Source organism: Rattus rattus, chromosome 2 (genome assembly GCF_011064425.1).
Source record: "Rattus rattus isolate New Zealand chromosome 2, Rrattus_CSIRO_v1, whole genome shotgun sequence".
NCBI lineage: Eukaryota > Metazoa > Chordata > Mammalia > Rodentia > Muridae > Rattus > Rattus rattus.
Window position 1 is genome coordinate 109,096,440 of NC_046155.1, and position 23,300 is coordinate 109,119,739.

Consider the following 23,300-nt stretch of genomic DNA (forward strand, 5'->3'; position numbering starts at 1 on the left):
TAGACACTGGCACGAACACAACACTTTCCTCTAACAAACATTCAGAGCCTCACGGTTCTGATACATAGAAATACTCTAAATGTTGATTTCATTAAAGCTCTTTGACTTTCATTAAATAACTGTCTTTTTCTCCAAAGGCCTGATTCTCCCTCCTTTGACCTTTTCTAGTGTTATTTTCCCATCTGTAATTGTAATTATAATTGCAATTCTATTTGTATTTCTTTGCATTGTAGTTGTAGTCCCTTCTGTATCCTTGGAGGGAGAATTCTTGTGCCTTTATTGGTATCTGAACATTCATTCTTTTTGCTTCTTAACATTAGCTTTCCATTCCAATAGCAATTCCATTGCATCAGCCTCCTATCGTAACTACCATAGTAACCATACTTTATCTCTTAACTCACTGAATAAAGATCAATTGAGGAATACTATATTCCAGGAGTGCTCTATAATTCCAGGAAAGCTATAAAGCAGACAGTTTTTGCTTCCCAGAAGTTTATAATAAAGAGGTATGTGTATCAAAAGGCTAAGGCAGTAACCATTAAAATAACAATCATTTATTTGAAGACCTGAATTTTGACTCTTCGATCACTTAGTGTCTTATTCATGTTTTGAGCTGCATCTGACACAAGTGCATACTGCTGACAGGTATTTGTTGTGATAACAGCTCTTAGTAAACTTTCTCACCTTGATCATAAAAAAATATCTACAAACTACAACTCATGGTGAGCAACTCAAAACTTGCCTACTAAGAGGAAGGCAGAGATGCCTCTTCTACTACTGCTCTGTAGCATCAAGGCAAGTCTGCATAATTAAATAAGCTTAGAGAAGGAAATTAAGAGTTAATGGGCTTGCAAGGCAGAAATGAAACTGTCTTTGTTTATAGATGATGTAATTGTCTATATGGAAATTCCAAAGGAACGACAAAACTAACTCCAGCACTCCGCTCAAATCAGAAACTACTTAGCAATTTCAACATGGTTTTTGGATACAAGATTAACACATAAAACCCAATCATTTTCTCATCTGCTAGAAAAATAAGGAGAAATGGGAACCATAATGTCATTTTGCATCTATATTAATATGAAATACTTATGTTTAAATATATGGACATAAGTATAAAATTTTCATAAGCAAAACTATACAACTCTAATAAAAAAACCACAAAGAAGTAAATAAATGGAGGGGCTATTGTAGATTCATTAAGGATATTCAATACATTCTCATTTATTTTATTGCTTCAGTACAATCTCAATGAAAATTCCAGCAAGTTGTTTTGTGGATATAAACAAACCAATTCTAAAATTAATATGGAAATCTAGAAAAATACAGAGGAGTAAGAAAACACTGTAAAAAGAATACAGTTGGAAGACTGATATCACTGACTCAAAGATTTACAAGAGGCTGAATCAATCAAGGTATTGTGATACTGGCCAAGAGTAAAACCCAAAACAATGGAACTGAAGATGCCCAGAAATGCAGCAGAGGACAGGTTCATGGAAAAAAGTTATCTACTTGATCAGAATATTTTATAAAATAATACTGGAAAAATAGGACAGGCACATACTAAAACCAAAAACCAAACCGAAACACCATTCAGAAAAATTAACTTGGGCTGGAGAGATGGCTCAGCGGTTAAGAGCACTGTCTGCTCTTCCAGAGATCCTGAGTTCAAATCCCAGCAACCGCATGGTGGCTCTAAACCGTCTGTAACGAGATCTGATGCCCTCTTCTGGGGTGTTTGAAGACAGCTACATTGTACTTATATATAATAAATAAATAAATGTTTAAAAAGAAAAATGAATTTAAAACAGAGTTAAATAAAAAATATAGTATACAACTTGTAGAAGAAGATAACATAATGAAAAATCTAATGGATATTGTGTTTGTCTATGATTTTTTTTTGAGATGCAAGTTCAAAGGAATGATTTATGAAATAAATAATTGATCAGAAGACCTTATTAAAATAAAAGAGGCTCTACAAACTATAATGTGAGGAGAATGAAAAAGAGTAAAGTGTTACAATGGGTAGAACTAGATATGCACTGAAATAAGGTGGCCACAGAAAGATAAGAACTGAATGAGTAGAAAGCCACAGAAGTAGGGAGTCATGGGGAGTTAAACATTAGGTACAAAGTTAGAATTTGATTGGATTAAGACTTTCTGGTATGCTATTACATATTAGTATGACCATAGATCTGTTTTGCTGAAATATACATGTTTAAGCTGATTTGAACATTATACAATATATTCATGAATGAAAGATTGAATGGTAAACTATTCATATTTCTTATTTTGTTTTTATGTCAGTTAGAAGGTTAGCAAAAAAAAGGGGCATGAATCATATAACTTAAAATGAGCCAAAGACCTTAAGCAGCAAGCTATCCAGATGTTAGACAAGCGCATAAAAACATGCTGTGGAGAGGGAAATCTATGAATAAAGAGCTTTTCAAAAATGCAAGAATGATGTCTAATACCTTATATGGTAATTAAATTATGAAATTATGAGCATAATTTATATGTTCATGATGCTGCACATTTGAGCTCATTTAGGAAATTCATTAAAACAACAATGAAATAGCATTATCTACCTAGTAGCATTTATAAAAGGCGAACACCACAGACACCAAGTGCTGGTAGAGATGTATATCAATAGATACTCCCTTCATGCACTGTTTGTCAGGGACGCAAAATGCCTCAGTTGCTTAGGAAAAGCTTTGGTGGTTTCCTATAGAACCAGGAATAGTTTTCTCACACAACCCATCAATTATGTTCATTGGTATTTATCCAAATAAACTAAAAACTTATGTCTAAATAAGGTCTATACAGAGAGTTGTGGCAGCTCTCTTTTGCCCCTTGAAGTAGATAGCCACTAAAATATCCTGCAGTCCATGAATGGATAAACTCTGGAATATATTGAACATGAGATGTTATTTAGCAGTAAAAAGGAATGAGCTTTTCAGCCATAAAAGGGAACAGAGAAAACTTAAATGCATATTACTAAGTAAAAGAATTCAACATGAAAAAGTGGTATACTAAACGAGACCAAAAATATGTATGGCCTTCTGAGAAGTAAAAATTTTACAGAAAAGAAAATAATCAGTTGTTGCCAGAGACCAGAACCATTTAAGGAAGTATACTACACTTAATCCATGGTATTTTGTAGTGACTGGTTTCTGAAGCCCCTATTGACACTAAAATCTATGGATTCCCAAGTTCTTTACATAAAAGGAAAAATCACTTGAATGTTAATTATATAAGGCCTATGCATTTTGAATCATCTCTAGACTATTTTTTAAATACAATGTAATGTCATGAAGGTAGTTGTGATACTATTGCTCATGGAATGACACGATTGTAACCTCTGCATATCTTTAGTGTGACATAATTAAAAAAGGACTTATTTCCAATCTGAAGTTAGTTGAATCTGTATATGAGGAATCTGAAATTTCAGAAGGCTGTCTGTACTCTGTGATGTCATTGATCATACGGACATGCTGTTATACATGTGTCCACATCCATGTGAGGTAAAATCCTGAAACAGAACATTAATTTAATGTGCAGACATGGAGTGAGATTGAGATATCAATAGGCAATGCAGGTCAACCACCTTTAACAATTGTGTCTCTTTTTATGGGATATGTTGGTAATTAGGCAGGCTGTACATATGTCAGGGCAAAGCATAGACTCTACCTTCTGCTGTAAACCCAACATTGGCCTGAATAAGTAAAGTATGCTAAACAGATGCATTTAATAAATATGAGTCCTTTCCCTTTATTCTTGTGTCTTCAACATTTGGTAAATACCTTGCACAAAGGTATGTGCTCAACAAATAATTTGGAAATTAATTTCCAAACATTATTCACATATCTATGCAAGTGACTTGAATACAGAAGCACATTTAAATAAAGGAAGACTGTGGCACTGGAGATTGAAAATAGAGAGGACACCTGAAGGGTGACCAGATTTGATCTAACAAGATTGGACATATGCAACAAAAATACATGTGCATTTTCCAACCTGAACTCTCACATATATAAGGCTAACTTAGATCTCTCAAAAGCCCCACTTCCCAAAGATGGTCATATGGAAGGGATTCTCTGTGTAAGATAGGTATGTATGTCATGAGGCCAGCATCATATTGAGCAGGGTGAATTCTTTACTTCTTTTTAAATAATTTGTCCCCTGAAAAACACTTCTTGTTCCCCATAACTACTCTTGTTCTAGGCTAAGAATCCCTATAAATTACTTTAAAAATTCTTTATTTATTTTAATCCATATATATATATATATATATGAGTCTCTTTGTGTGTATTTATGCATGTGATTGCAGTATCTTCTTATATGCCTATCATAATCCAGGGTCTGATGTCTGTCCCCAGCACAAATAAAAAGGAAATGAGGTGGCTTACCTCTATAGCAAGAATGAATGGAATTGGAGACAATTTGTCACTTAAGGTACAAGATTTGCCATTTTCTTCAGGTTACTTTAGGAATAGAAACTTTTAACAAATGATATTACTTTATTAAATGGAGTCTGCTTGGGAGGCTGCTCAATGGCTGCATAATAAGGTGGGATGTTAGAGCTGTGCATTCTAGCTCAGTAGTTCTCAACCTTCCTAATGCTACAACCTTTTAATACAATTCCTCATGTAGTGGTAAACCCTAACTTTAAAATTATTTCTATTGCTACTTCATAACTGTAATTTTGCTACTACTATTAATTATAATGTAAATATTTGTGTTTTCCAATGGTCTTATGTAAAAAGGTCATTCAATCCTCAAAAGGTCATGACCCATGGGTTGAGAAACACAGATCTAGAAGACAGAGATGCACAAAATAAGGAGAATCCATTAAACTTTAAATTGGGTGATAGTTTTGATTATTAAATGCAACATTGATATCAATGTTCATAGTATTCCTTCAATGAGGAATTATTCTTTGCAAAATGTAGAAGGCTCTGGAGAGTATGGATCTTTTTTTATAGTTCCATGAGAATATTTTAAATTAATGCCTAGAAATAAAAAGGTCCAACTCTTAGCAGCAGCCACTGTGAGTATAGAACATCCACGTTTGAAGATGGTATTCATACATGGTTATATCTCCTATCACATGATCACCAGACTTGTGTTTGGCAATGCTACACATTTTCCTCAAATCAACTTGTCTGCCTTTAGTCTTGAAATTACAGAGATAAATATCATTGAATATAGTCAATAGTTAAATTCCATCACCCACATTAGAATTTGAGCTACTCAGGAGCAGGAATTGGTGTCATGTCCATGATGACCTTCTCAAGGTCAAATCAAGCTGAATGTCTGAAACATGATAGACATTCAACACGTTTTGTTAGGGATAATCTATCAAATCAATTACTTATTAGATGGATATCTCCTGCATATTTTTTCTTTGAGTAGTAAGACTATATTATAAGCAGGAGATTTTTATCAGATTGAGACATAGTAGATATTGATGACTTTCAGTGCAAAAATACACTTTGGTGGAGGAATCATCTGCCAGTCCTGAAGATCTTCAGAGAGATTAAGTAAAGATAAAGACTGCTGGCTTTTTCTTTGATAGCTGAGCAGCATCTGGGCTGTGTCAGAGAATATGGATGTGCTGTCTTATAATTGGCCAGGAGAAGGAAGTAAACAAAAGTCCTAATGGAATTTGAGAGTCTCTGAGGGATGAACAATAGATGCAGAGAAAAACACCAGATTTAGTTTGGATATATAAAGATGGATGTCTCAAGATGAACAATCAAGCTCAGGCTGACAAATGGTAGCCACATAAATTCTCTTTCATTCAGGAAATGTGGATAAAAATAGTAAGTAAAATAAAAGGAGAAGAAAGTTTATTGAGAGACTGGAGACGGAAGGGTAGAGAGTAGGATGATAGAGATGGGTAGGAAACAGCGGGGGCAGGAAGGATGTCAGCTCCAGCACACAGGTAGATAAACAGGAAAGGTATCAAGCAATGAGCAGAACAGCAGAACTGAGCTGGGAACTGAGATGGGAATGAGAAGGGAACTGAGATGGGAATGAGAAAATTATGTCTTTGCAGCACACTGTCCTGATGAGCAACCACGAGTCTGCATCAGACAACGTTTCTGGAGGAGACAGCAGAGCCAGAATGAGTCAGCTTCCTTATTACACACTCTAAATTGCAACTACTCCTATCCACGGTGCTCTAGTTTGTTTGTACTCAACTAAGTAATGTGCATTGAGTGTCCAGCAACTAATCATAGTGCTTTCTCACTGTCTAGCTGTTGCCTATCTTCTTGTTCCCATGAAAACCTTGACCTCCTTATGAGGTCAGATCCTCTGCTACAGGTGTAGGTTCTCAGGGCATCACAGTCCCTCCTCCCCTGTTTATAGAGCTTGGTACAGTACTAGATTTACATTGGTTTCTGTAATTGATCAATATTTCCTTTTCTGTGGTAGAATGAATACAGAGCTGACATTGTTCTTTCTTTCTTTCTCTCTTTCTTTCTTTCTCGATTTCTTTCTTCCCTTTCTTTCTTTCTTTTTTAAAAAAATTCTATTTCCAAGTGAATTTACTGAATAGCAGCATTATAAATAGACAAAAGTCTGTAAGAGCAGCCTTAATTCTGCAAAGACTCTATTAATAAAATGACAGTATTTGTAGACGTATGTGGCATGAATCTAAAGAACAGGTTGGTCCTGTGGGTACATTAGGAGGCTTGAGACTGATAAATGTCACACTTTGAGCTACTAAACCCTGCCATGGAATAACGGTATACGTAGTCACTGTTGTCTAATAAGCCTGAAGCTTGTGACTTTCTATGTTCCTCTTTGACTCATTGGTATATAACCAGTTCTCCAGTACTCTTTCAATCAGAGTCATATGTGATTCTGTTATTACTTGTTTACTATGTATTGATTAAGAGGGGTAATTTTCCAGCTGAATGTTTTAACTCACTGCTTTGGGTTTTCTTAATTGCATAATAATGAGGAGAAAGTTAATTTATAATTTACTCTGAGATCTTTATTAAACCAATTTATTAAAAATAAAAATTACTTCCAAGAAGATGTGCCTAGCGGTAGTAAGTAATCACATTAGTTCAGATTATGTGAGAAAATAAGAACTCTTTTCTAAAGAAAAATAATGTTTTAGGCCAAACTCTCCTGTGGATTCTGTGGCATGCCCTCTTGACAGACGGCTACTGATTAACTCAGAGTCTCTCTCAGCATGAGAGGCCACTGAGCTGTCAGCCCAGCAGCTCCTAATAATCAAACTTCTGACCTATGGCCTTTGACTTATCCCTGGTGCCACTGGATAAAGCACAAGCGAATAATGTAAAGTAATATTTTTCTCCTTCTAATTTAGTGTCTTTTCAGGGGAACGAACCAAATTAGGAGTTAATTCTATTGGTATTAACCCTCTTATGAAATTTATTTTTTTACCTCAAAACCTCCCAAATCGTATATTGATTTCCACGCTTTATTTAGAAGGCATCCGCACTAGCCAAATTGTAATAAAACTTAGGTGTTTTGTCTTACAAAATAAATAAATAAATAAATAAATAAATAAATAAATAAATAAATAAATAATCGTCTCTTTGTTCACAGTTGCTATTTCAACAGCAGATGGCGATAGAAATCCAGGCCCCCTGAGAGCTTTAGCATCCGAGCTTGGAAAGTCCCTAAATATCTCTTCTCTCCGTGCAGTCACAGCACTTTTTAGCACTGCTGAATTCTGGGCACTCTGTGAAGTTTCCTGACACCTTTTGTATTGTCAGCTCTGTACGTGGAAAGGAAGATTACAGGGCCCAGGAAAGGATGTTTCTTTGGTTAGAAAAAAAAAAAAAGCCCAACCGAAAGCAGGCAAAGGAAAATGAACTGAGGGCTCTGTAAGAGCAGAGGTGGAAACAGGAAACAGGAAAAGAAATGAAATGTGGGCTGCAGGCAAAGACTGTGCCAGGATAAGATTCTCTGCCGCTCCTACGAAAGGCTTTAGGTTTAATCTCTGAAGATTCACCGACCGCCTCCCTTCCCCATTGAGTCCTTTCTTTTTTTTTTTTTTTTATTTATTTATTTATTTTTTTTTATTAACTTGAGTATTTCTTATGTACATTTTGAGTGTTATTCCCTTTCCGGTTTCCGGGCAAACATCCCTTCCCTCCCCCTTCCTTATGGGTGTTCCCTCCCCACCCCTCCCCCATTGCCGCCCTCCCCGACAGTCTAGTTCACTGGGGGTTCAGTCTAGTGGGACCCAGGGCTTCCCCTTCCACTGGTGCTCTTACTAGGATATTCATTGCTACCTATGAGGTCAGAGTCCAGGGTCAGTCCATGTATAGTCTTTAGGTAGTGCCTTGGTCCCTGGAAGCTCTGGTTGCTTGGCATTGTTGTACATATGGGGTCTCAAGCCCTTCAAGCTCTTCAGTTCATTCTCTGATTCCTTCAACGGGGGTCCCGTTCTCAGTTCAGTGGTTTGCTGCTGGCATTCGCCTCTGTATTTGCTGTATTCTGGCTGTGTCTCTCAGGATCGATCTACATCCGGCTCCTGTCGGTCTGCACTTCTTTGCTTCATCCATCTTGTCTAATTGGGTGGCTCTATATGTATGGGCCACATGTGGGGCAGGCTCTGAATGGGTGTTCCTTCAGTCTCTGTTTTAATCTTTTCCTCTCTCTTCCCTGCCAAGGGTATTCTTGTTCCCCTTTTAAAGAAGGAGTGAAGCCTTCACATTTTGATCATCCGTCTTGAGTTTCATTTGTTCTAGGCAACTAGGGTAATTCAAGCATTTGGGCTAATAGCCACTTATCAGTGAGTGCATACCATGTATGTCTTTCTGTGATTGGGTTAGCTCACTCAGGATGATATTTTCCAGTTCCAACCATTTGCCTACGAATGTCATAAACTCGTTGTTTTTGATAGCTGAGTAATATTCCATTGTGTAGATGTACCCACATTTTCTGTATCCATTCCTCTGTTGAAGGGCATCTGGGTTCTTTCCAGCTTCTGGCTATTATAAATAAGGCTGCGATGAACATAGTGGAGCACGTGTCTTTTTTTAAATGTTGGTGCATCTTTTGGGTATATGCCCAAGAGAGGTATAGCTGGATCCTCAGGTAGTTCAATGTCCAATTTTCTGAGGAACCTCCAGACTGATTTCCAGAATGGTTGTACCAGTCTGCAATCCCACCAACAATGGAGGAGTGTTCCTCTTTCTCCACATCCTCGCCAGCATCTGCTGTCACCTGATTTTTTGATCTTAGCCATTCTCACTGGTGTGAGGTGAAATCTCAGGGTTTTTTTTGATTTACATTTCCCTGATGACTAAAGATGTTGAACATTTCTTTAGGTGTTTCTCAGCCATTCGGCATTCCTCATTGAGTCCTTTCAATCTAGGGTCCTTAGCATGGTTAAGACTAGAATTCCCACGCTGAAGCTTTTTAACTCCAGAGGCAGGTCTGTCCATATTGGAGATTTGTGTGTGCGTGTATTGGGGGTTGTTGTTGGTGGTATTCAATGTCTTCGAAACATTTTAAGCATTAACTATCTGCTTTTAGTTCCCTTAATTTTCTTCTCTATTCTGTGAATACATTCTTCATGTGGCTGGATAAAGACAGAAACAGGTGGGAGGCTAATGACGGTGTCTCTCATTGGTAAAGAGCATACACTACTCTTGCAAGGGACTGGAATTCAGTTCCTAGCCTCCATTTGAGTTAGACACAATCATCTGTAACTCCAGTTCCAGCTGTATCCTCTGTAGCTGGTCTTCATGGGTACCTGCACTCACATGCAGACACATATGCATATGCACAATTAAAAACAAAGTTGACAGCTATATGTGGTATTCAGCTCTATGAAGTATTTAAACAGTGTAGGGATATGTAGAAATCTCCATGTACCTCTCTGTTTTTAAGAAATTGGTAAACCTTTCTCTCCCACCCCTTCCTTCCTCCTGCCCTCCTACCTCTATCTCTACCTCCATCGATCTCTCTCTTCTTGCCCTCTTCTCTTTCTTTTAGATAACATACTACTGCACAGCTATATGTGCTAGAGTTCAAATGTTTCCTGCTTTAGTCTCTGAGTGCTGGAATTACAGTTGCGAGTCACACACCTGCACTTTCTGTATAAACAATGGCTCCAATTCCTAATCACTGATCTTAGTAATTAACAACTTGAACAAGGCTTCTTCTTCAAATCCAAAAGAATACCTCTGTACCTAGATGCATATGTCAGCAGGTTAGCCCCCTACTGACATTGCTTTATGGGGTAAGGGTTGAGAAGTGTGCTGGAGGAAATTGCATTGGAAGCTGAATACGGATGTGGACTATTCTCCCAGTACATGGGTAAGGGTGACTGACGCTACCTGCCCCAGAGGGCTACATATTCCTCTACATGAAGAGCAATGGGCTCCTCAATGTCCAGGTTCACAGGAATAGACTTCAAAGTCTAGAAGCAAAATGATCACTTCCAAAATGTCAGACAGTGGCTCTTAACATGTGGGTCATGACCCTTTTAGGGGTCTGGCATCAATAGGACTGAGAAGCCCTTGGTCCTCTGAAGGTTTGTTTCCCCAGTAAAGGGGAATACCAGGGTGTTGAGATGGGAGTGGGTAGGTGGGAGAGGGAGCATTTTCATAGAAGCACGGGGAGGGGGAATGGGAAAGGGGAAACCAGGAAAATGGATAACATTTGAAATGTAAATACATAAATATCCAATAAAAAAGACACATTGGTGATATCTACAAGCTAGTCAGTCTGAAAGAGTATACTGCTTTTCTGTTGGGCACTTATAGATTTAGTGACTTGGGAGAGAGTTTTGATTGGGAGTGGGTAGATTAGCCATTTAACTCACAGAGAGCTTCTCGTTTACTGTTCCTAAAAATGCCCAACCCTCATTTCCTAAGAGCTTGTTATAAAGAACAGATAACATCCCCCATATTAGCTCTTTCGCTTATGCAAATACACAGCTTAGACTTTTTTTCCTATAGAATGCCTCTAGAATGACTGTGAAAGACTGTATAAAAAGGGATCTGTATCAGGTAGAGAACAGCTCTGAACAGCTGATGGTGCTTGTTAATCTTAGCAGCTCTGTCAAAACCCTTCTAGATTTTTCTATGTGACTTCCTTCTTCTCTCTGCAACCTCTTCCCACCATCCTCAGAATTCAGCCCACGCCATCCCTTGCGAGAATCAAGCACATCAAAGGCAAGTCCTATGCCCTTGTCTTGTTAATTCTACTGACTCCCCATATTGCTAAAGTCTGTCTATGCTGAGCTGCTTTGAAGTCTATTTTGTTGCTTCAATCAACTGTTTCTTTAGGATATTCTTTGGCCTTGCATATCTGTTATTATCATGTTTTGTCATTTGTAAGCATTATTAAAATGTTTAGCAAGGTTTTCATTCATATTTACGAATGAAGTAGTATAAAAGTTGACGGAGGGTGTCTGTATGTATATATATATATGTGTATATATAAGCATATATATATGCTTATGCTTTATTTCTCCTCTTTTAGTTTCCCCCCAGAGTTCCTAACAGAATCCCACACATGTGTTTGTTCATTCATTCATTTCTTCATTCATTCTTCATGGGCTGCTGTGTAGCCCAGGTCAGCCTAAAGATTTCTATTCAGCCTGGTGATCTGCCTGAATTATAAGGTTGTTTATTTTTTAATGACAGAGTTCAGTTATGTAAACTAATCTGAAATAGTCCATTAACTGACCACTCATGTGAAGGACTTTACCATGGAGGCCGACATGCAAATTAGCTCATAGAGCTTCCCTGAAAGAGTGAGGAAGCTTCTTTTTTTTTTTTTTTTCAGAAAAACGTTTTGGGGTTTGGTTTAAAAGGCTTGTCTTCACAGCTTTGTATGTACATATTTTGTACACACAGGGGTGTGGCTGATGAGTGGAGAGTCTTTATTCACATTCTCAGACTCTGTTCAGTCTCCTCCTCATTCCCTAAGAGCTTCTCCTAATGGTCAGCCAGCACCTTCTGACTCAGCGTTTCACTAATGCAAAAACAAAGCTTATTAGGAAACTCTTCTTACAGGACGTCTCGAAAACAAGCATGTAAGGCAACATAAAAAGGGCTTTGCACCATGAGAAGCAAAGCTCTGGGGGAGCTTCAAAGGGGTCTAAATCTCAGTGGAGAGTCTTCTGACTGACTGGAGACTGTTCTACTTTTGTTCTGGGCTCTTTTCTACTGAGATTTACTCCCTCTGAGCTATAATCCTTCCACACAGTGCTATTGAACAGTGATTAGTTTTTATGGGTGACCTTTCCGGAAAAACCACCTAGGAGATGTTATTTATGTAGAAATGACAATGTTTTTACTTTCTGATGTTTCAGTTACCCTCAGTCAACCATGATTTGAAAGTAGCAATTGGAAGACTCCAGAAATAAATAATATTGAAGTTTTAACTGTTCAACATTTGGAGTAGTTTAAGGGAATCTGCTGCATCTACTCAGGACACAACGCATCGCTTTGTCCAGTGTAATCATTGTGTGTATGCTGCCTAACACGCAGTAGTATCTTAGGAGATGGCTGAATTATTAGATTGATCCCTGGTGCCACGGTAAGATGTTCAAGTAGTTTTTAATTAATAATGAATCCCGAAGTACTAGAATAGCCAAAAAGAAACCCGAAGCAGTGTTTTCTTTCTTTGAAGAGAACAATAGTGTTAAAGAAAGGGGAAAATACCATATATTGAATTCATTAAATTCAGTAGAATCCCCTATCCATGAAATTGTAAAGAAGGAAAAGAAATCCATGATAGTTTTACTGAAAAAACTTTGTCCACAGCGAATGCCAAGTACTCTGTTCAACTCGAAGAGGGTATAAATATGGGGTTTGGTTCTTTCTAAAGTTTCACTCATCCGCTGAGGGGTACTGGACATAATGGTTATTTAAGTTGTGATGATTGGCTTTGGGGTCATTTAGTCCATAGTCTTGTTCTCATACGATCTAAATCTGAGCTCCTCTGTCCTGCTTCCTCCACCAGTGCTCCTCATATGACTTTCTGTGACATTTTGAAGTCAGCAGACTCATTGCACTTGTTTTTTCAGTTTGGCATCATTACCTTTAAAATTCCCTTCCTTTTCTTTCATAGAGTCTCTGGAGGAAGAGGAGACCAAGGTGTGGCTTGTGTCTTTCAAGGTGAGTTGGAAGCATGGAGCCCAGCTGGTAATGGGGATATTGTCCTGTCTTGTTGTTTTCAGTATAATTATAAATGATTTGATACTATTAAAAATAGCAGAGATTCTATGGTAAATGCTCAGTTAGCTTTTCTGTCTCCTTGGATCGAGTTAGCTGGAAAAAGAAACATCCCTGATTACTTTATGTCATGTAAATAGAAACTTAGGTAAACATTGTATGGCTGTTTGGTATTTTAAACTGCATATCATTTAATAACTATTTTATATAGCTGTTTTCATTTTATAAAAGCATTAGAAAGAAGTTTTAAAATAATTTGATTTCCAATTTTAGTTGATTCTCTACGCTAAGGAGTTTAATGCCTTAATGGAAAGCCCGTTTAAGACTCATTGCTCTATTTAATACAGTTCTATATCAAATCTATGTGCTTAGTGGTAAGAATGATGTGCTATGCTATCTTGACATGGCAGCCTGCTGGGCATACATGGCATAGGCTATAGCATAGACTATAGTGTGCTGGGCACCACGATACTCCCTTTTAAATGATCAATTGATGCTAGATTATTTCAGAACCCAGAGGTATTTAATTATATTTATATATATTGTCTAGTTTTGTGTTTGAGATTATGAGCTCAGTGTACTCTTCAAATATAATGAACTTACCCAAATCTGTTCTGCTTAATATTTTCATTTTCAGAGCATTTGGACTAAATGTGTATTCAGCTACTGGTAAGTTCTTGGTACTTTGCAGAAAGTTGGTGAATTCAACACGATTCTCCCCTTTGGCTGCTTCATCTTACCAGAGAATTAGAATTAGTGATTATGTCTATAGTGGAGTTCATTTAACTCAAGTGGAAAGAATGGTGAAGGCAAAGCAAAATGCTTATTAGGCAAACTGCTAATAAGCTTCTCTTAATAAAAAGAAAGAGAGGGGGCGGAAATAGCTTTAGAAGGATGCATCATTTAGCACTTGCAGAAGTCCCGTCTTCGTGTTTATAACCACAGCGTAGGAAGGTCCCACACTGAGCTCTGTGTCAAGAACACTCCATGAGAACAAGGAGAAGTAAGACAAGTGGTAAAATAGATCTCCACACTGGCACCCCCACCACAAACAACATCTTCACTATGAGGAGTCATGAACAGAGACAACTGGGTCATTCAAAACAGGTTACTGGTTTTACATGACAGTGTCTAAAGTCAATGTCTTTCTTGTCTATTGCTTTTACTCTGGAACATCTTTGCTTTATGTTACAGCCTAAATGTAGCAAATGAATTACATGACCTGTTTCCCCCTCCTTAATAAAGTCTTTTCACATCACATTATAGGGGACAGGTCTATCCAGTAGAGTCTGATACATTTTCAAATACAAACTGCTTTATTTTATGTAAGTGCCCATGAGAAGATTGCTTATGCCTCGGAGAAGCAAGAGTTAGAAGAGATAATTATCTCCTATGATTATTTTGGAAATAAAACCAGATGTGACAGATGAATAGAGAGGCTACTTGGCTATGTAGCCAGCCAGCCAGATATTGCTGGGCACCTAATAAACACACAGTCAATATCTGTGAACTGTTCTGTGAGGAAATATCCATGAACTGAGTTGTTAAACAGATATCCACTGAGATGTTTGCTCTCTGCTCATGAATTTTATATGTGGCTGAAAACAAAGCCAGGGTCCATCTTTTCCCTTCTCCCTCTTTTCTTCCCCCTACCACTCTGATGCTGATTGCATGAAGTACTCACTCTGGGTCCTCCACTACCCCACCAGACCCACTGCCTGGATGGTATAATGATTATACCACATTTCCAGCACATATGAATATTTGTGTCACTCACATTCAATCTGCTGAAGGAAAGGTGAGATTTTATATCTGAATTGCAAATCTAGTCCCTGTTTTCCTGGCTGGCACATGGCACAAGCTTCATAAATAACTCTCAGGGTAGGGAAGAGGTACGGATAAGAGAGACAGAGGGGAAGAAAGAGCGGGGAGAGGAAGAGGAGGAGAAGAATGAGGGAAGGACGTGTGTGCGGGAGGAGAGAAGCATCTTGCTACAGTCCATGCTGTGTACTTTGTTGTAAGAGAAAGCACTATTTATTCTCTTACCCTTCCAGGGAGATGGCCCGTTGGAGAGTCACTGAGGGTTGACGAGCTGCAGTGCTGTGCTGAGAATGACTGTGACGACAAAGAAAAGCAGAGTAAGAAAGGGACATTTATGTAAAGTGCCTTTGTATATTTTAATAAGTCTGTCCAAAATAACAGATATTGAAATATATATAAGAAATTCAGTTGCTAGCTATAAGTAGAAAAGTATACCAGAAAAAAAAAAACCCAACACTCCTCTACATAAAGGGCAGTGTTCCCTTGTTACTGGGGTTCAACATGAATTATCCTAGAGTAAGTCTTAAATGGTAGCTAAACATGACACGCAGCATAAAGCATAAATTTGAGTATGATGTTTTGTGTTTTTAAATAGTCTGAGAATTTCATAAATCCAGAGGCAGTGGATGCCTGTATTGAAGCAGTGTTTACCTGACATGACAGGGCCATTGCACACATGAACTCATAGTGACTGTGACTGCAAGCACAAATCTTAGCATGGATGGGGGAAAGGCCCATGAAGTTCCACCCTAGCTGAGAAGGTATTGACAACTCATGCCTACTAGGTAAGGAAGCATCATTCCCCCCTCCGCCCCCCAAGGTTTGGGCTCCTGAGAGGCTAGCCAAGCACGACTCATGCTTTTCTAGGCAGCACTAACTGGACTCAGGTGATTTTAAAAAAGAGGGCTATGTATCTTTTAAGTTGGAGAATTAAAAAACATCATTGTGCAAAGACTAATCTACAAATGAGAATAGTTTATTAATTCAACTATGCAACATTTATTGGTAAAATTAATCAGTCATTACTGATTACATTGCATTCAGGTGCTTGATAAATCTTGAAATGGTTGAATATCAGTCTTGAAATTTGACGTGATTCATTATTTTGTTTTGATTTCATATAGTGAGACTGATTTCGTATGTAAGTAATCGAAATCAACATAAGAGTTAGCACCAATGATCTTTTACATCAGCAAGTATCTTTCTGTTTTATATGCTTATGTCCTCTGTTTACTAAGCCCGTGGGTTGGACTGTTTAAAAGATAGAAAAATTGAGGGGAAAAGAGGTTTAGAGCTTGGTCAAGGTCATCCAATCAACATCTCTGTCTGAATTGCTATCCAGGCTGATTCTAAAGCCACTTCAATTAGATAGATGGAGAACCTTTTGTCTGAGAAAGGAACAGCAGTAATCCCACAGAAAAACTACATCTGAAAGAGTCATCTCTTACTAACATGTGCAGCTCACATCCTTACCAACTCCTCACACATCCATGTGCATTTCATATAATTTTATACATGCACACAGAACACACACACACACACACACACACACACACACACAGACAGACAGACACACACACACAAAAGACTTCCTTTCATAGTATAATAGAAGCATTTTTGGCAATATCATTATTTTAGTTCAATATAATATTACTGTTCATATACGTTTAGTCATTCTTGTAGTTAGATCACTAAAATATTTCTATTATTTTGATATTTTAAACAGTGCTGCAGTGACCATACTGATAATGACCTTACTTTTTTCTTATGTTATGACTTATTTTAGATGAATTATTTCAAATGCAAACAGTTACAATGTTCTTCATTTATATTATAATGAACTCTTCAGAGCATATATAGAGTTTTTCTCTATACATACGTTTCTACATATATACACGTATACATACATATCTGTTTACTAATTGCATTTAGTACTATTCTCATGTGCATATGTTTAAAAATGACCTTTAGGGGTTGGATAACTTATTAAGGAGGCTCATCCCTGGATAAATCTGTATAAGTTTCACCCAATCTTAGAATCACTGACTTTAACTTAAAAAAAATTTATCTAGACATGTGCATTTGTGTGCATGCATGTGTGTGTAAGAGCGATAGATAGAGATCAAGATAGATAGGTAGATAGATACATAGATAGAGGCAGCACATGCAGAGTTCAGGGAACAACCTGAGATTGGTTCTTTCCTTCCACCATGTGGATTCTGGGAGGTTGAACTCTAGTTCCACTGAGCCCTCTTTATTTATTTATTTATTTATTTATTTATTTATTTATTTATTCTTTCATTCATTTATTATTTTTTCCACTGAGCCGACTTGCCAGTCCCCGACTTTACACTGAGCTTTCTCTATAGTCCTCCCCCAACTTCATCAGTTTAATAGATAAAAAATTTAATAGATGAAAAAATGATACTTGGATTTACCACGAACATTTTTTAATTCTTGAGAATGCCAGATACCACTAAGTATACACCATCTTCTCCTCTCCTTGACATATACACATACAGTGTATTCTTATAACCAAGAAATTGCAGGTAACTGCAGCCTGGCCTAAACTTTTTTTCCTATATGTTTATTTGTAGTTTTATTTCTTTTGTGCCAAACATACAATCCTTTATATTTTTCTTCTAGTTGATTTGAAAGTACTAATAGTTCTTGGGTAAAGATCAATATAGGTTACTAATCATGATTAATGGATAATTAGAATCCCTGATACCTTTGCCTTTATTGGCCCAGCCCACATAATTAAAACAAAGAAATGTCCAGTAGTTTCACTCTATCGCCTCTGCATGGCTACAATTCTCTCCAGAATCCACATCTATGTTTACAGGCTTAGTTACACAACATGCAACAGGACAGGAAAGTGCTCAAGAGAAATGGATTCCTTGACACTACATATGTAATGTCAATCAATTCTTGGTAGAATGTAAATGTAAAACAAGCAGATGTTATATTCAGAACATAGAATGATCCTTTTTCTCTAGAAAGACAGATATAGTGAATTATCAGATAGTCAAGACCCTAGATAGGAGTGGAGTTCTCTGCTTACAGACAGCATCATGTGTGTAGGGGGTACTTGTACAATGTGTGTAGGGGGTTCGTGAATAGTGTGTATAAGGGGTCACCTTGTACAGTGTATGTAGGAGGTACGTCTAGGGTGAGACGCTGTTTGATGAAGATGAGAAGCATTTTAAATACAGAGACATCTTTCTCTTAGAATCAAATAGATACCATCCCCTCCATTTCTGGCCATGACACACAGTGGGTAGTCCTACAACTAAGAAGTCTCAGGTAACTGCAGCCTGGCCTTTGCACCTCCTGAGGCAATGAGGGCAGAAAGATGGAAAACTGAGAACAGAAAGAGGAAAAAAAAATAAACCGTCCAGTCAGAAGAATAAAAATAGGCCTTCCTGCTTTAATATTGGCAAGGTTAGGAGGTGGAATGGGTTTCATCTCTAAAATCCCCACCTACAGATAGCTGCCATCATCCTCATGGCATTAGCTTTCCCAGGGTAGCATCTTTCCTAATAAGAAGCATGGGATAGCCCTTCAGCACAGCTACTGTGGTTTTCACTTTGGCATCCATCTTTCCCACACAGGAACCACACCAACATGACATCTCAGCCTGGCTTGTTCACATCTCTGCTCTCCTACTAGGTCTCATGTGCTTTGAGAGCAGAGGGATGTGCTTACTCTCTCCTCAGTCCAGCCTAAGGTTGACACAGAGAAGATACTTCAGTGTCTGTCTGAGAGATGAGCATTGTATGAACATCGTAACTAAGTTCCACTTACTTGAAAAACCCCACACTTTATCGCTTTTAAAACTAGCAATGACCTTGAGAACCAGGTATCTATTTATTTTTGACAGAAAGTAAATTAAGTCTTAGATCTTCCAGCTGGCTGATGGCAAAAATGGAAGTGAGGTTGTCTAACTCTGAAGCACATGACCATATTGTCTAGAGGATGAAACAGTCAAAGCTGTGTGACTAGTCCATAATGAGGCCCTGGCATATTATGGTAGGAAATGCTGAAAACATTTTAAGAGATAGTAATACTTTTTATAAAAATGTCATTTTTTCATCATGTATGCCAAAATTCAACATCCAGGACTTTCCAGAATCATGTCTGTGCTCATCACTTGAAAAGATGATTGAACTGTCTTACCCACACTACCTCTGTAGAAAGTTCTGGATACTACAGAGACTTTGAGTGACAATGGAGAGGAAGGATGAACTTGAGGAGGGTTCAGCACTGCTTTACCACACTGATCATGAGGACGAAGCCCCTGCCATCTTGCAGCATCAGCTTGTGGTATCAGCTCTGTGTTAACGTAGAAGGGCTGTGGTATTAAATATGGTGACTATGGGGAAAATCTTACTTAGACATTTCTTTGAGTCCACATGCTAGGTAATTGCTCTGTCGCTGTGCACTGTGACCTGCCCTTGTCAATACAGTTTAAGGTGGAGAGAGATGGCAGCCCCCTTGTCTGTCTAAAGCATGTCTTCTCTGAACAAAATTGAGCCAAAGCATCCACCATAGATTCTATTTTTACGAATTCTGACTTTCCAATGAGATTCCCAAGCTGTTGCTTATGAAAATGGCACTTGAATGGTACTAAGAAGTGCACTGCTATAGCTAGTGTTCCATTTTAAAGCATCTGAATTGAAATTATTCTACTATACGTGAAACTTTAAGGACCTACCTGGAAGTTACAAATATCTGATTTTTCTTCTCCAAAGGAGATAATTGTAATGCCAGACAGATTAATTCTAATATTTTATAATATTCAAATACATTATTTTATAGAATATAGAATACTTAAGGCCTCTTGTAGGCACTCAAACTCAAACATCCACAGAGCTTCTCCCTCTTGTTTTTATATTTTGAATAGTGTCTCACTAAGTTGCCAGACTCTCCTGGAAATCACTTTGTAAGCTCAAGGAGGCCTTCAGATAGCCATCTCCTGTCTGTCTCCCAAGTTGCTGGAATTCCAGGCCTTTGCCACCAGGCCAGCACAAAAATTATTTCTGTCATTAATGAAATAGTAACAATCAATAATCATAACTGATTTGTAATGTTTCATTCATCATTATAATATCTTCTGATATATATTCAATATTGTTGATTCCTTCACTTACATTTTCAAAGAACTTTGATCTTTACCATCAGTTAACTGCATATATTTGATGTCTTAATATTTTCCTTATTTTCTATCTTCTTTTTCTCTATGTTTGTATGCATATATTAAGTTGCAAAATGTCTTTACTAAGAATTCAAGTAGTATTTCAGATAAACCTAATGAAACCATCACCCTTTTATTTCACAACATTACTTATTCATCCTTGTATTCTCCTACTGATGCTTGACAACTATTTTCCTGTACCACTAACTTGATTTGGATTATATTAGACAAATGTCAACTGGGTAGTTATTAAATACTAAGATGTATTAGGTGCTTGAGATGACTCTTTCTCAACATTACACGTTCAGCAAATATCATATGATAAAATGATGATGTTTAAATAAGCTATTGCCCATGTCTACAAGGCTAACACTTGTCAATAAATCCCACAGGACTTAAGCTGTTCTTAACAGACTGACTGACTAAAAGGGGAGCTGTGAGAACCGAGAAGACCTGGTTTAAGATTAGTCAGGGTCAAAACAGATAAAAATGCTCTGGGAAGCTTGACTTTCCTGGCTTGGCAGAGGATGAGGGCAGGAAGGGGATGGGCAGACCATGAGAGCAATACTTTGGCAAATGTTTCAGACTTTACTAGCAATGGAAGGCTCTCCGAGGTTGGTAAATGGGGAGGGTTAAGGTAGTGATAGTTATCATTCAGAAAGGTATATGTGTACCATGGAAGCAAGATGCAGTCTGAGAAAACAATAGGATACCATGGTGAGGGGACTAAGTACTCAAATATGTAGTGGACATTAAGAAAAGTGAATGAACTTGTTCAATACAATTAAAACAATTGTCTAGAAATGGGCTTGAAGGAGTTATGCAGAAGGGAATAAACCTTTTGAAGTATATAGACATTTTGATAGACAAATGTTTATGTGGTTTAATATGGTACAATATGATGTTTTAATTAATGTATACTAATGATCAGATCATGGTAATTAGCATAATGGTCACCTTAAAATTTTATCATTCTTATATGATGAATACATTAATACATCCTTTATTTTGAGCTTCTTGATATATATATATATATACCTTATTATTAATGTTTTTACTTGACTCTGCCACAGAATATCAGAAATTATTACTTTTTTTGTACTCCTAACACTGCATCCACTGACCAACCTTTTCTTACCTCCTACTTGGCCTCCATAAACCACTCTGTAGTTTCAATTTATATAATACCAGCCTTTTTAGATTCCACAGATGAGTGAAATATGTGTTATTCGCCTTCCTGGGCTTAGCTTCTTTCACTTAACAAGACATTCCACAGATTATCCCTACTGTGCCCAATAACAGAATTTCAAAAATTTTAATAGCTTGATAGTACTTTACTCTGAACACATTCCATATCCTGGCTATTATGAATCATGTCAATAAATAGAGAGTACTTATTGAACATTTTCCTTCAACATGCTGATTTTATTTCCTTTGTGTTATAGCGGGCAGTGAGACTGCTGGACTATGCAATAGTTTATCTTATTTATTTTAGTTACCTTCATACTGTTCTCCAACGGCTGCACTAATTACATCCCCAGCTGTGGAAAAAAATGTCTTTTGGTGAAGTTGCTCTGATCTATAGATTTTATTTCGGTAGCTTGTGTGGGAGGACATTATTCCTTCTGAAAGATACATTTTCCTAGGTAGGTTTGGTTTTTTCCAGGGTATCACCATGGTTGTGCTGACGTCTAGAACTTTCATGCTCATGACTAAAGTGCAGAGACAGACTGAACCGTAGTGTTCTCATATTGATTGGCAGGATCATGGCACTGTTAACAGAACCAACATGGACGCACTAGGAAAGGAAAATAGCTGCATGGTTAAACAGATGAAAATGTACAAGGTCAGCCCGGTGTCCTCGTTTCACATGTGGGAAATATGATCTACGGTGCACCAGCTACAATGTTAAAAAGATCTGGCAGGGAGGCTGTCTGTCCACTGCAGCCACCAAATGACTCAGACAGTCCTTGCATCATCTATTTCCACAAATAAGTATCCGACCACATTTTCTTCTTTCTTTATTTGGTAGTTTCAAGATTCCTAGTTACTTTAAATAATGTAAGCATTCTTTAGGAGGCTTACACGTTCCCTCTGATTTCTATTTAAGTTTGAGAGTCTAGAAATGAGCTCAGAGCTGCAGACAAAGTTGCCAGAAGATGCTCAGTTCCTTCCATTTGAGTCCCCTCTTCCTGACAGTGGCGCCCAAGATAACACAGACGTAAAATGTATCTAACTGTATTTTTAAGCTTAGGATCAGCCTCATCTTTGGCACAATTTTTATATCAAATGTTAAAAATAAAACTCTTGTGTCCATGTGCACTGGACTTTTAGAAACCCAAGATGCTATGTCGAGTATATCAGTGTTGATGTTTTCTAGTTTTTAAGATTATATTAGATCATCAATTCCGTTGATATTTATAGAACAGTTAAGATGTGTTGGCTATTAATGAAAGTCCAATCTTTCACCTACTTTTCTACCATCAATGATCTACAAGTTTTAAGAAAAACTTTACTTGTGTAATTTAACCTGTTAATTCCAATAACAGCTAAGGACCATAGATTATGGTAAACCACCACAGATCTGCATTCAATTGAGCAGTTTCCAAGTTTCCCCATGGAGTTATTTTGTATTTGGACAAGGTTTCTCTGTATAGTTCTGGCTGTCCTTGAACTTACTCTGTAGACCAGACTGGCCTCGAACTCACAGAGATCAGCTTGCCTTTGCCTACCAAGTTCTAGGATTAAAGGCATGCACCAATACCACCACAAGCTGTTTTTTTACTAAGCAACTTTTAAACAGATATAGAATACATTTCTTCACTTACAGTCAAGCACTTCTTATAATCATGTTTTCATTCTTAAATATCATAGAAGTGAAATATGTTGTTAAAATACTTATTTCCATCAAGGCTATGTTTATTAACCTAGAAAGACTCAGTTTCTCTTAATTTGGTATGTGGAAGTACAATGAATAGGTACAGTACTTATCTAGCATGTATAAAGACCCAGGTTCAATTCCTAAGAATACACGTAAAGGGAGGGAGGGAGGCATGGAGAGGGGGAGGGAAAGGCACACAGAGACAGAGAGATGA

General features: G+C 37.5%; 1 protein-coding gene across 1 annotated transcript in view; it reads right to left on the bottom strand.

Moving 5' to 3' along the window:
• Dlg2 (discs large MAGUK scaffold protein 2) overlaps positions 1 to 23,300 on the bottom strand; it is a 1,821,467-nt gene that overhangs the window by 352,632 nt on the left and 1,445,535 nt on the right. The window contains 1 exon segment of the mRNA XM_032895287.1: positions 15,234 to 15,302. Within this exon segment, the coding sequence (XP_032751178.1) occupies positions 15,234 to 15,302 (69 nt within the window).